Source organism: Molossus molossus, unplaced genomic scaffold (genome assembly GCF_014108415.1).
Source record: "Molossus molossus isolate mMolMol1 unplaced genomic scaffold, mMolMol1.p scaffold_m16_p_3, whole genome shotgun sequence".
Lineage (NCBI taxonomy): Eukaryota > Metazoa > Chordata > Mammalia > Chiroptera > Molossidae > Molossus > Molossus molossus.
This window is the reverse complement of record NW_023425366.1, coordinates 10,834,822-10,848,652: the sequence shown is the minus strand read 5'-3', so window position 1 is coordinate 10,848,652 and position 13,831 is coordinate 10,834,822. Positions and strand designations below refer to the sequence as shown.

At 39.2% G+C, this 13,831-nt stretch overlaps 1 protein-coding gene across 20 annotated transcripts in view; it reads right to left on the bottom strand.

The window, feature by feature from the left end:
- Window positions 1-13,593, bottom strand: part of RICTOR (RPTOR independent companion of MTOR complex 2) — a 107,414-nt gene extending 93,821 nt beyond the window's left edge. For 11 of the 20 annotated variants that reach the window (XR_004961745.1, XR_004961746.1, XR_004961752.1 and 8 more), the window contains exons 1-2: window positions 13,523-13,586; window positions 13,307-13,354 (exon numbers count right to left, since the gene is read on the bottom strand). Coding sequence is in view for 5 of the 20 variants with exons in the window: in XM_036280466.1 (XP_036136359.1) it covers window positions 13,307-13,354; window positions 13,523-13,571 (97 nt within the window). In the remaining 15 variants the exon portion in view is untranslated. Of the gene's footprint in view, window positions 1-908; window positions 993-3,092; window positions 3,206-13,306; window positions 13,355-13,522 lie in introns of those variants that run through there. The other 9 variants (XR_004961750.1, XR_004961753.1, XM_036280463.1 and 6 more) reach the window with 6 other exon arrangements.
- Between the last annotated feature and the right edge of the window lie 238 nt (window positions 13,594-13,831).

The following is a 13,831-nucleotide window of genomic DNA, read 5'->3' as shown; positions in this document are numbered from 1 at the left end:
CCAATTCTATCAAGTCATACCTCACCTACCTGAACTATGCTATGAGACAATTACCTATCAGGAAACAGCCAGGATGCAAAAACAAGCACTCCAAAAAATAGCAATAAAAATTCAAAGCATATATCATCACCAATTTTATTCACTACAGGTCAAGTATATTTTTGACAGTAGCCTCCCCCCTTTAATTTCTTATAATGGCAACCTATTTATCTTTATTTTCCATATAGATTAACAAGGCCAGATATATAGTTTTCATTTTATAACACAGTGAAACAATATAGAATAATTGCAATGTAAAGCGACAGCTGAGGGCAATGAAATAGCTGAGAGCAATAAAATAGCACACAAAATTGAAAGTGCAGTCCATACAATAATCGGTATCATGTGGATGACCCCAGCCAAAGATATAAAGTCAAAATATAGTTGATATTTTCTTCTTAAGAAAGGAGAACTAATGAACTTCAACAGGCAAGGGGGAGGGAGGGTGGGAAGAGATAAACAAAAGAACTTCTATGCATATATGCATAACCAGTGGACATAGACAATTGTGTGGGGAAGGCAGGAGGGGGGTTGAATTGAGGAAGAGGGGTCAATGGGGGGCAAAGGGGAGCATCTGTAAGTCATTCAATAAAGATGTTTTTAAAAATATTTTTAAAGGAAAAAGAAGAGAGAGAAATATGCAATAATTCTAGAAAAAATTTTATCCATAATGTTGAAAACATCTATTTCAGAACTCAGCCAGTAACTTGCTTCCTGAGTGCAGCAAGTCAACAGCCCTACAATATATAGAATACTCATTTAGTTACTAATTGTTCCAGCAATATGAATTATCTTCTTTTTAGAAAGACTGTAAAGGGTTAAGGACATGAGTTTTAGAATCAAAACAATGAACTGGATCTGAATCCTACCTTTCTCTCACTGTTAAATGACCTTGGAAGAGTCAGGCTGCCTCTGGGCCCTACTATCTTCATAGGGATATTATTATGTATTTCCTAGGTATGTAGGAAAGTTAAATTAAGTAATTTAAGTAATGTTTTTAACATAGTCTCCAACATATAATAAGGTTCAAAATATGGTAGCTGCTGCTGCTGCTATTTTTTGTAATTAAAGACCATGTAAACACCTAGCAACCAGAACAATACTGGACTTACTAGAGGTACTTAATAAGATACTCGGTGATCAGCCTACAAGAGCAAAAGGGTAAGAATATCTTTCTAATAGTACACGGCAATGTACAACCTGATTACACCTACCACTTTGTATTTGTAAATACTTATAACAGAATAAGAGAAGTGTTTCAAAGGAAAGAACTAGAACCAATTACTGAAAAATTATTCTTTTATTAAATTTTAGGTTAATTTGATATTAGAATTTTACTAACAAGATAGCTGTTCAACAAAGAAACAGCTTTGAGTAAGTTACTTATCAGTGAAAGGTTTGAGTGATAATGAATGACTTGTCAGATACTGTAGACAACATTCCTGTTTGAATAAGAGCACTAATAAAATAATTTCTAAAGTAGCTTCCAAATATGCTTAAAATAGACATAATATTTATATACACACATACCTCTCCCAATACACTCATATTCAAGTACCCCAGGTGATATTTAATGGCAATATAATTACTTGTTTTAAAAGTAATTACAGCCCTGGCCGGTTTGGCTCAGCGGTTAGAGCGTCTACCTGCGGTCCGGAGAGACCCGGGTTCGGTTCCCGCTAAGGGCATGTACCTCGGTTGCAGTTTGTCCCCGGCCCTGGTTGGTCGTGCGGGTGGCAGCCACTCGATGTGTCCCTTTCACATCGATGTTTCCCTCTCTCTCCCTCCCACTCTGTCTGTACAAAAAATGGAAAAATGTCCTCGGGTGAGGATAAAAAAATAAAATAAAATAAAAGTAATTACACTTTTCTGTGGTACTTTACAATGTAGGAAAAAATTTTCACTTATATCCATAATAAAGTCTTTTAAAATAAACCAAATAACTATTAGAAAAAAACAATAACATAAAAGACAACTGCAACAATTAATCCAAATGTCTTCATCTTTTTATTTCCTTTTTAAAAATATTCAGCATCGTTTAAATTTCTTCCATTTTGCTAGGTAAAACAATAATATATATTTCTGAGCCCTGGCCAGTGTGGTTCAATGGCTGGACAGTCAGCCTGCACACCAAAGGGTTGCAGGTTTGATTCCTGGTCAAGGGCAGGTACTGTATCTGGGTTTTGGGTTTAATCCCTGACTCCATCGGGGCATGTGCAGGAGGCAACCAAATGATGTGTTTCTCTCATATAATGTTTCTCTCTCTCTCCTTCTCTTTCCCCTCCTACACTCTCTAAAAAAATAAAATCAATGGAAAAAATATCCTTGGGTGAGGATTAACAAAAAAGAAGAAACAAACAATGCTGAAACATGAACACACACTTAAATTCTCCCCAACATAGGAGAAAAAGACTATGTTAAGATTCTTATTAAAATATAGACAGTGATTTAAACATTTTTAAGACTGTGCTAATCTAAAATTTAATTCATTAGAAACTTATAAAACTGTATGTGAAAAATTACTCATAAGAATTAATCTGACCTGCCTTGTACCAAATTAAGTATGCCATTCAAAAATAACACTAGAAGTTACAAACTAATACAATAAAACCACAAATCACTTTATTTTTTAAGACATTTTTAATTGATTTTGTTTTGTTTTGTTTTTAGAAAGAAAGGGAAAGGGAAACATCAATGAGAAAACATAGATTGGCTGCCTCCTGCACACCCCCTACTGGGGATTAAGCCCACAACCCACACATGTGCCCTAACCAGGAATCGAAACAGTGACCTCTTGGTGAATGGGATGATGCTCAATCCACTGAGCCACACTGGCTGGGCAAAACCACAAGTCATTTTAAATAAAGTAGGAAACATTATTTGTATTCAAATATCCCATTATCATGACTGTATACTAATATCACGTGACAGATATGATTGACCACTTATCTACAACAGGTGCTAAATAGAACATTCCACAATATTCCACTTGCCACGTGGTCACACACAGAAACTGCCATATATCTAAATGTTACAGTTTACAGCTCACCTACCTCCAACCACTGGAGTCTTCTCACTCTTTCTGCCACTCTATTCCCCTCAGTTTTTCTTTTTCTTTTTTTTCTTGGGGGAGAGGGCTGGTGGTGATGGTGGTGTGAAGGTTAGGGAGTATATTATACAGAATTATGAGTAGGAAAAAAAACAGGGCAATTAAAACTTTTAGTATATGAGGGATGAACATTAAGCATGGAAATAATTAGCAATATTATTTTAAGATGTGATTTCTCAAAGTCTGGAACTACTGGTAAAAATACATATGTGTACACATCTAAAAACAGTTACATCTACTTTTATCAGGCAAGCTGTTCCTTCTTAATCACTGGAAGTAAATTACTTGGCAATCTTATTTGTTTACAGTTTCTGAGTCTCTTCACTCTATTCATTATAAGAAATACATGAAATTACACTGGATTGTGAACAAGATTACTAAAATCCCTACAAGTGGCAATTCAACTCTCATTTTGCTGCTTCAATAGAGCAATAACTTCCCAAACACTGTTTATCCTTTACTCAAATAACTGGGTAGAGTGGGTAGGGTATCCAGATTTGGCAATAAAACATTCCATGATTATTCAGGATAATCTTAAATTCAAATATTCTATAACACTGTCAGGTCATGTGTTTGAATTTTGAGATCAGCAAATATCATTTTAGTGTAAAAATAACAAAAACACTATCCATCCCATTTATAGTCTATTGCGAAACTGCATACATCTAGAAATAAATTTGGTAACAAATGTACAGAGCCTTTTGAACATGCAGTATTCATGAAAGGGAGAGGAGACACATATACTACAAAACAATGAAAGAAAAAAATCATGTATGCTTTGGTTTGGAATGTAGCCACGCATTTATATACTCATAATCAAAAGCATAAAATTACTTTACAATATGCCTAAGACCTCTCAGTCCAGCACGGCCTTCAAAGGTCAGAAGAATCCTAGTTTAAAACATAATCAGTCTTCAGTGGTTAAGAGATTTACATACGGAACTCATCACCAACTTTTTCTCAAAATTTTTTCTACGTATACAGAATAATATACTTAATACATGAAATATGTTAGTTCACAAAATTAAGCTATGATTTTTTAAATACTGATCCAGAGGTCTAACTGTTCAAATGCTACCCTTTTATGCAAAGGTTTTACAGGGGTCAATTTTCCATGAGGTCTTCCCCCTAGGTCATTCCTTGCCTATCTCCCACTTCTCTCTGAATTTCTCCCTTCAGCATTTGATTCCATTATAAAGATAACAGCAGGTGCTTCAAATAATACTACTGACTTAAACTATGCCCTGATACAGAATTATCCCAACAGTAATATAAACTCCTTAATGCCAAAAATTATGCCTTCCTGATTTATAGTAACACTTACTAACCTAGTTATGTAATATATTCATCAAAAATATTGACTAACTTTAACAAAAACCACTACAAATCCAAATTCTTCAACATACTGGAATAAAAAAAGGGAAAGCAATTGAAGGGCCAGATTCTTTAAACTTCAAGCAATTAAGGTTAAAACTCCTTTCTTTATTTCTTACTACACTCAACTGACTCCTTAAAAAGGATATGTTTGAAGCTTCAGCGTATCTTCATTTTATTATATTTTATATAAAAATCATCATTACCAGGTACATTCTTCAGTTTATGCAATCTGTCTACTATATGACTTTGTAAAAAGATTTTCAAGAATGTACTTAGGTTTAGGTTTTCTTTCAATCCTATGACTTTGAACTTATGAATGTTATATTCAGCTAGTTTTACATAGTTATTTTCTAAATAGTTTGGTATCTGTATAATTTCATAAGTACATTCATCACAGAGATATAAATTTAAAGTAGCAATTTAGCTTTAACCTGGCCACACTAACAAAAAAGCACAGATAATAGAAAACAATGGATGATCCAAAAGGCACAGTCAACTCTCAATTATTCATATGCAGATTACCTAATAAAAATTTCAGTCTGTTTACTTCCACTATCTAATAGTATTTGTTTAGGAAATAAAAAAGTTGATGCTAATAATGCAAATACAAGATATCTCAATTTATTGTAGGGGAGGAAAGAATATAAAATATTTCCAAGGTACATATAAGTAATGCTATTTAGATTATGCATTTAGCACTCTTCCATCATTATTCAACTTTACATTAAGTATAGATAACTGAGAGTGAACTGTATTTAGGTTGGTGATAGTCAGTGGTACAGATACACAGACATGCAAACCATTCACTCACCCCACTGTGCTTTTCACAGCCCTATTTTCAGTAGCCTGAGACCTGGGAGGGGGAGGAGGCAGCAAGTCACTGCAGATGATCACTTAAAAGGAAATTGAGAGTTGACTATAATTTACATTTAAAGTGCTATGAAATAGCATCACTCCTACATGTATTTATTGTTGTTGATAGAAATACCTCTCACAGGGACTTTACAGGACTATAAATGCTTTCTCTTTAACCTTTCAATATCCCAGAAACATGGTGATATCTGAGAATCACAAAGACAGAAAGTGAAAGTGCTACAAATGTAAAGTAGTATGCATTTTAGAAATTAGGAAACTGATAGCCAGAGAAGTTAAATAAGCAACCCCAAATGATCCTCATATTAAAGAAGAGCATAACTCAGTTCTCCTGATTCCAACTGTAATGCTACAGTCTCAGTCTCTTTAACCCAAAACTCTATTGGCTTCAGAGATCATACCTTGCTAATTTTTTCTCTCCTGTTGACCCCCTTCTCTTGGCTTCAGAGATCATATCTTGCTAATTTCCTTTCTTCTGTTGACCTCTTTCTTCGTATTGATCCTTCCACTACTACATATACTTTCACCAGTTTATCCTCTAACACTAAAATGCTCAGCTCTCTCCAATTACATTCTTCCCTCTCTCAAAGCCCTCTATGCAGGGAACAATCAGATCACAAGTTCAGAACGACTAAAACTTCCATTTCAGTATTACCACTTACACATCTGAGAGTCGATCATCTTAAGTTCAAAGAGCAAGAGACTCATTATCATCCCTCCCCAAATTATTTCTCCATTTCGTGGCACCATCGATTTCATTGTCCCTCGGGACTGCAAACTTAAAATGCTCTTTCATACCTGATCTCCTTAATACAGTACATACTAGTCCTTTTCCTGCCTCTCCATTTTTCCATTTAATAAATGTTTCAGCTATTTTGATAGATGCTGGAGAAGAAGCTTGATGCCTAGTGAAGGAAAAAGAACTGGACAAACAACTTAAATGGTAAGTGATATTTAGAAAGGAATAAACAGAGATGTGAAAGAGTCAAAGAGGAAGCAATAAATTCCCACTGGGATGATTAGGAAGGATTTCCAGAAGTGGCATGTGACCTAGACCTTAAACTAGGAGTTTGATAAATAGTGCTGCAAAAGGATTCTAGGCAGAGGAAACAACCTATGCAAGGTCAAGTAAATAGAAATTGCATGCCATGTGCAAGGAGTAACAGTCATCTTTGACTAAAGCAATGATTCTGAACCAAGGGCAAAAACATGATCTTTTTCTAGGGGAAAGATGAGAAAAGGGGAGGTTGGTGCTTTAGACTAGCAACCTCTCCCTAATCCCTTTGAGAAGCACTGTGTTTAAAGAGGGGAGGGAGTGTATTACATAAGTGAACTATGCAAAGAGGCAGATAGATTGAGAATAGTATGGTTATGATAGTACAGAAGAAAATTTTGAAATAAAACATCAAAGGCCTTGAAAGTGCCAAGCTAAGAAATTTGGACTCTATTCAGTGAGTAAAAATGGGCCTATAAAGTGTGAGTGTGAGTGTGAGTTCATGTGTGTGTTTTATTTTGTCATTTAAGGGAATCAGATCTAGATTTCAATAAAATAATCCTGGCAATCATACAGCAGAGGGATTAAAAACAGGTCACAGAAAAGATTTTACTATCATCCAAATGAGATAATGAGGATGTGAACTAGACCAATGAGAATGGGAATAGGAGAGACTGGATTCAGTAGATACTTCAGAGACAAACTGGAGGAACTTGGCAACTGAACAAAGAGGATGAACACTAGGCCTCCAGCTTGAACAACAGGATGGTGGTACCTAGAAAGTGAAAAGTGGGTATGCTATCAGGAACAACGTTTCACACATCACGACTTCGAGATGACTGCCAGACACAGATGCTATGTTTTGCACACTTAGAAGAAAAAGTATTAATAAAAATGCAGTTATCACAACGATCTCAATTTATGGATTTTTGAAGCCATGAGTGAAAAGGCTGTTCAGGGAGGTAGCACCTGTAGTAGAGAGGTGATCAAGAACAGAACCTTAGGGCTCGCTTGCTGAAAGCTGCTGGAAGACCAGCTAGTAAAGAGAAGCAGCAGCATAAGAGGTAGGAAAAGAACTGAGAGATTATTTCACAAAAGTCAAATGAGGAAAGAGTTGTAAGAATAGCAATAATACAGTAGCTTACAGTGCATGATAAGTCAGTAAGTCACTAACTCTGTGACCCTGGCTGAATTACCTTTCTGAGTTCAGTCCTTAAGAATTTCAAAGCCTAAATACGTAACTGTAAAATAGGGACAATAAGAGTATCTCAAAAGGCTGTTGAAGATTGAGTGAGATAATATATTTTAATACAGTACTACTAACCACAGAATGGGGAACTTAAATAAAATGCCAATGAATTTTTCATGAGGTTACTAGCATTTTTAAGACACTATTTTCATATAGGAGGAGAGCTATGCTTTTAAGACTACAGTGGTTAAGGAAGAAAGCTGTGGACAGCCCACAGAACAATAACTGTTTTGTAATCTTTGTCTTTTTTTTTCCACATCTCTCACCATCATCCCATGCCCCATATAGTACCTGATCCATGTGCAAGATACAAGTGTTGCTAAACATGAGAAAACTGAGGTCAACAGGAAGGCAGATATAAACAAGCAAGAAATCTTAGCTCTACAGAGAATATTAAACAGTTTTGGAAGCATAAAATTCTTTTTCAGGTTAGCCTTGGAAAGGAACAGAAACAGAAGTATAGGTGAAATAAAATATAAAGGGAAGACAAGGGAATACATATTAGACAGCTTCTACTTTCTTAATAAATTAATAAAAGTTCTCTCCCTGCTCAGTTTGGCTCAGCAGTTAGAGCATCAGCCCTGCAAACCAATGAGTCGCGGGTTCAATTCTGGTCAAGGGCACATACCTCAGTTGCAGTTAGTCCTGGCCCTGGTCAGGGTCATGCGGGAGGCAACCAGTCAATATGTCTCTCTTGCATCAATGTTTCTCTCTCTCCCTCCCGCTCTATCTGAGGATAAACAGAAAAATATCCTCGGGTGAGGATTTAAAAAAAGAAATAAAAGTTCTCTGCACAGAGTAGGAGGAAGAACAAATTGATTTCTCCATTCTAATATATATTCAACTTCATTATGTCTCCAACACCCTGGCCCAGTCCTCCATCATCTCTTAGGTTATGCTAGTGGCCTCCTAGGCAGCTCCTCTTCCTATTGACTTTAGACTTGACTTTTCCCACAGTGTGGGATATTCTCTTGAGAGCCCACATTTCCTTCCACTTTGTCCATGACTATTCTCATAAAAAGTCAACCCCTCTGTGAAGCTTTCTCTGATCCTCTACCAACCAGATAGTTAATCATTGTCTCCTCAAGCTACTGCTGTTCCTGAAACAGTTTGATTAATTTATTGGTCCAGATTGAAAACGCTTCTTTATGTCTATTCCCGTAAACTCCCAAAAAGGGAGTACCATCTTCCTCATCTTTATTCCTCTGGCACTTAATTCAGCATTTAGGATACAGTAGGCATTAAGTCAATGTTTGTTTTGTCTAACTGAAGTGAGTAATTAAACATGAGTAATCTCCTAACTAGAAGAAATCAGAAAATAAAAAGTTAGTTCAAATCATCATTCAAAAAAACTTCCTATTTTTCTAAGTATTAAACACCAACTAAGACATTCAATTTTTTTATTCTTACTAATGGAAAAGTAAAAGGGTTGAATAAACCAAAAAAACTCAATAATACTTTATTTATTTATTTATTTGGTTATCCTCACCCGAGGATATTTTTCCATTGATTTTTTTTTTTTTTTTTTTAGAGAGAGTAGAAGGGAGGGCGGAAGGGGGAGAGGGAAAACAAGAAGGGGAGAGAGAAAAACATCGATATGAGAGACATATTGCCCTGGCCGGTTTGGCTCAGCGGTTAGAGCATCCACCTGCGGTCCAGAGAGACTCGGGTTTGGTTCCCCCTAAGGGCATGTACCTCGGTTGCAGTTTGTCCCCGGCCCTGGATGGTCTTGCGGGTGGCAGCCACTCGATGTGTCCCTTTCGCATCGATGTTTCTCTCTCTCTCTCTTCCTCTCTCTCCCTCCCCCTCTATCGGTACAAAAAATGGAAAAATGTCCTCAGGTGAGGATTAAAAAAAATGAGAGAGACATATTGACTGGTTTCCTCCCACAGGACCCTGACCAGGGCCGGGACAAACCTAACCGCAACTGAGGTACGTACCCTTGACTGGAATCGAACCCAAGACTCATTGGTCCGCGGGCAGATGCTCCAACCACTAAGCAAAACCAGCCAGGGCAAAACTTAATACTTTTAAATAAATTATATTCTAATAATTATATTTGAATATAAGTGTGCCCATGTCTCAGAATTTACTGTGAACACGATGATTAAATTATACTAGGAAGGGCTTACACAGGAAAAAAACTGTCTTTTCAAGTCATTCAGTACCAGGAAGAGATACACAACTGGACTGATAAAAAATAGACTATCCTTGCAGTAGAAGCAGCTAAGGGATGCAAAATAGATTTTGGCATGCAAAAGTGAGATTATTTAATGATATCAATAGCAAGTATCTGGAACTTTCACAAATTAGAGTAACTGTCTGGACAAAACTGAAAGCAATAGTTACCAATAAGATGACTGTGAGATCTACTTCACCATTAACAATTTTAACATTTTAGTACTGCTGTTAATATTACACCTTACCAAAATCAAAGAACTTTAAAATTCTCTGAGGCCTCAAGAAGCTTGTAAGGCTAGCCAAGTTATTAACACTAGGAAATTTTCTGGAGTCAGGGAGAAAAATTCTAAGGTTCTATAAGATAAAATATATTTTATCTTAAGTACATTAATAGATTGCTCTTTGCTTAGACCTAATTTACTGGTAATCTACATTATTATTATTATTTTTTTAATCCTCACCTGAGGACATTTTTGCATTTATCTTCAGATAGAGCGGGAGGGAGAGAGGGAGAAAGAGAAAGAAAGAGAGAGAAAGAGAGAAAGAGAAAGAGAGAGAAACATTGACTGGTTGCCACCCGCACAACCCCAACTGGGGCCGGGACGAACCTCAACAAAGGTACACGCCCTTAGCAGGAACCAAACCCAGGACTCTCTGGTCCACGGGCCCAATGCTCTAACCACTTAGCTAAACTGGACAGGACAACAAATTACTTTTTCTACAGTTGTTATATTCAAGAATTCTACTTTAGACAGATTAGATTCAATGTAATATATCTCAAAAACTGAAAACTTCAATTCCATAATTCTTATTAGCAAGTTTATAATATTCAAAACAATCATTTGAAATATTTTAAATGTGATATAAATAATTTTGATTTCACAGTGAGTAAGGCAACTGAAATTTAGTTAACATTAATCACAAAAGATCAGGTCCTATGTTGAGTACTTTAAGCACTAGTCGTTTACATCTCACATTCTAATCACCCCTTGACGTTGTATCCCTTTTTTTTCTGAGATGAAGAAACCAAGAGTTAAGTAAGGTCAAATAACTTGCCCCAAATCACCTAACTATTAAGTATCACAGCTGAGATTACAACCCAGAACTATCTGACTGTACATTCTGCTCTCTTTCTCTAAAGGAATTACAATGACCATGACCTTTATTTTATAATGAATTTTGTTAGATATCTACATAATGACTTTCTCAAAGGTTACATTAAAAAATCAGAATAAGAGCAAACACTGCTTTACCATTGTGTGTGTGTGTATATATAAAATCTAAGTTTTATCTAAAACATACTGTAATCCAACCACAAACAGCTGCCCTTCAGCTGCAATCCAGTGTCCCACAGTTCTCAAAAATATTACTAAAGTTTAATTCCTCGTGAACTTTCTTCATGTTAGATCCACAAGCCTTCTTTTAACAATGAAATGTTTGTCAGAATATTGAATCTCTTAAACAATAGTGTCACTATATAATGAATCTCATACTGCTTTTTTATTCTAAACTTCCTTGGGATTCAGGAATACAGTTCTCATATAACCTCTCACTCTTCGCTGTATATTGCTTTTGCAATCAGTTTCAATAGGCTATGTATATATTTCATTACAAACTGAAGTACATTTTGTCAGAACAAGCAGCAATAGCATTTTTTCACTTTTTTGTATTATCTAGAAACCCCTATGGACATAGGGTGTTTACTAAATGTTTAGGAAATACAGTATTTTAAATAGTTAGAGTTATCTGTGCATTTGAGTAAAACTGGATAAACCAAAGTCATCAAACCAAATTTGTATTGTACATCACTCTTTTACAACCCAAAACTTGGACAGCAACCAGAAGACACTATATATAGGAGCTCAGCAAACTCAATTAAAGCACAACTGTAACATTTCTAGCACCACATCCGAGTAGGTTTTTAATGTGTAACCTAGACTCAGAATCTAGTAAATGCTCTTTTCACCTCTAAAACATATATAAATTATATCACTAATAAACTACAGCTGTTAAAGAACTCAAATGCTAATTTTGAGCCCTGTGGGAATTTTGCTTCTTTTGTTAGGAAATTTACTAGACAATCTTTTCCCACATGTATTTTAAGACACTTTTCATGTGTATTATATATAATCAAGTTTCCAAACTATTGCACAAAAGTCAAAGCTTTATATATTTCTACACTAATATTCAAATCCTATCTGCTGAAAAAATGTCCCAATTCAGTGATCTAATTAGTTGCCATTTCTATTAAGCCCTTTTATATTTTATAAACTCTTCTGCCTGTAAAAGGACCTAGTTCACTCAAAACCAAGTCCCTGAACTTTCAGAATAAAATACTGTTACAAAAGTGTACTCTGGTAGCTAAATGAAAAGTAGCCTCTTAGTTTATAAAACAGTAATCCTACCTCATGACATACAGAATAAAACAAATGAGAGAACGCACTATGCTTTAAATACAGAAATACAGAGATGAGCCTCTACAATGAACTCGTGTCTAATACCCTAGACAACAGTATGTCAAGTACAACATAGGTTAAAATTTTATATAGAATGTTTGCGACTTTCTTTTTTATTTTCAACTTCCCAAAGTGTTTTTCAGATCTCAAAAAGGAAACTGATTCTGTACAGCTGAACCTGGCTGCCCTCTGAGTACGTTACGGCCGTGTGCAATAAGCCTTGTTCACCACGAGAAGCCCAGATCTTGTTTACCGTGTGAGAGATCAGGAAAAGCTAGTGCACAATGACTAAATCTCCGGCGGGATACTGTCGAATAAACTCCAGTTCGGTGACGGATAGGAGACGCACGGGCCAGTAACCGGATTAGGTGTTTTAAAAATACCACCGGGGCTCGCGCAGTTCCGAAGGTGTAAACAAACCCGAGGCCACCGCAGAAGGTAAACAATGAACCTGCGGCGAGGGCGAGGGGGCGGTCTGCGCCGAGCCCGCTGCCGCGGCCGGCGGGGACGGGCAGGCAGGAGGGAAACAGCGCCAATCAGACGCGGGGCGACGACCGCGGCTCTCGGTCTCAGCTCGAGCGAGCGACGCACGGTCCCCAGGGCGGTGGGCCAGCAGCACAGGCAGCCGGGACCGAGCAGGTCCTGCCTCTGCTCTGGGGGCCGGGGAAGGCAGGATGTGGTCGCTCTTCCCTCAGACATCCTCCCGCAACCTAAATAACAGCCTCCAGCTCCCTCCGGCCGCCCCGGGATTCGGCTGCACCAACTCCGGCACCCCGGGAAGCCGAGGGGGGCCGGCGGCGCCGACTCCCGCGCAGGGCTCCCCGGCACCCACCGCACCCCAGGCCCGGGCAGCGCTCGGGGCGAGCGGAGCAGGCACCACCGGGAAGGGGGATGGGTCCGGGGAGGCGGCCCCGGGCTCGGCTCCCGCACCCCCGCCGGCCCCGCCGCGGTCCGCCCCGGGCCCCCGCCCCCGGCCCCCGCCCCTCCCCAGCACCGCACCCTCGCCCGGCCCGCGCCGCCCGCGTTACCTCGGGTCAGATCCAACGGGACGTTCTCCTCGCCGCTGTCATTCCGCCCTGCGCGAAACAGACACACAGCCCCAGTTAGGATTCGCGGGCAGGCCAGCGGCGGCAGCCCCGGCTCCGGCCCGCGCCCCGGCGTGCGCCCGCGGCCCGGGGCCCGGGGCGGCAGGGCCAGGGGTGCCGGCCGCGGGGCGGCGGGGGTGAGGGCTACCGCGGGCTTACCTCGTATTCGGAGGTTCTTCAGCGAGCGGCCGCGGCCGATCGCCGCCATATTGACGGGTTTCAGTCACAACACCGGAAACCTCGCCCAATCGCGCGAGAACCCCTTCCCCTCCCCGCGCGCCGCGCCCGCCCCCCGCGGCATCTTCCCCGCCCCTTGGCGGCGGCGGCGGCAGGGGCGGCGGCTCGCTCGTAGGCGCCCGGGGATCTCGGGCTGATCGGAGTCTGGACGCAACTTGTGGCTCGTGTTCCTTCCCTCCGGCGGCCGGGGGTTGCGGCGACGCGTCCGGCCCTCCGGGAGCGGCTCTGCCG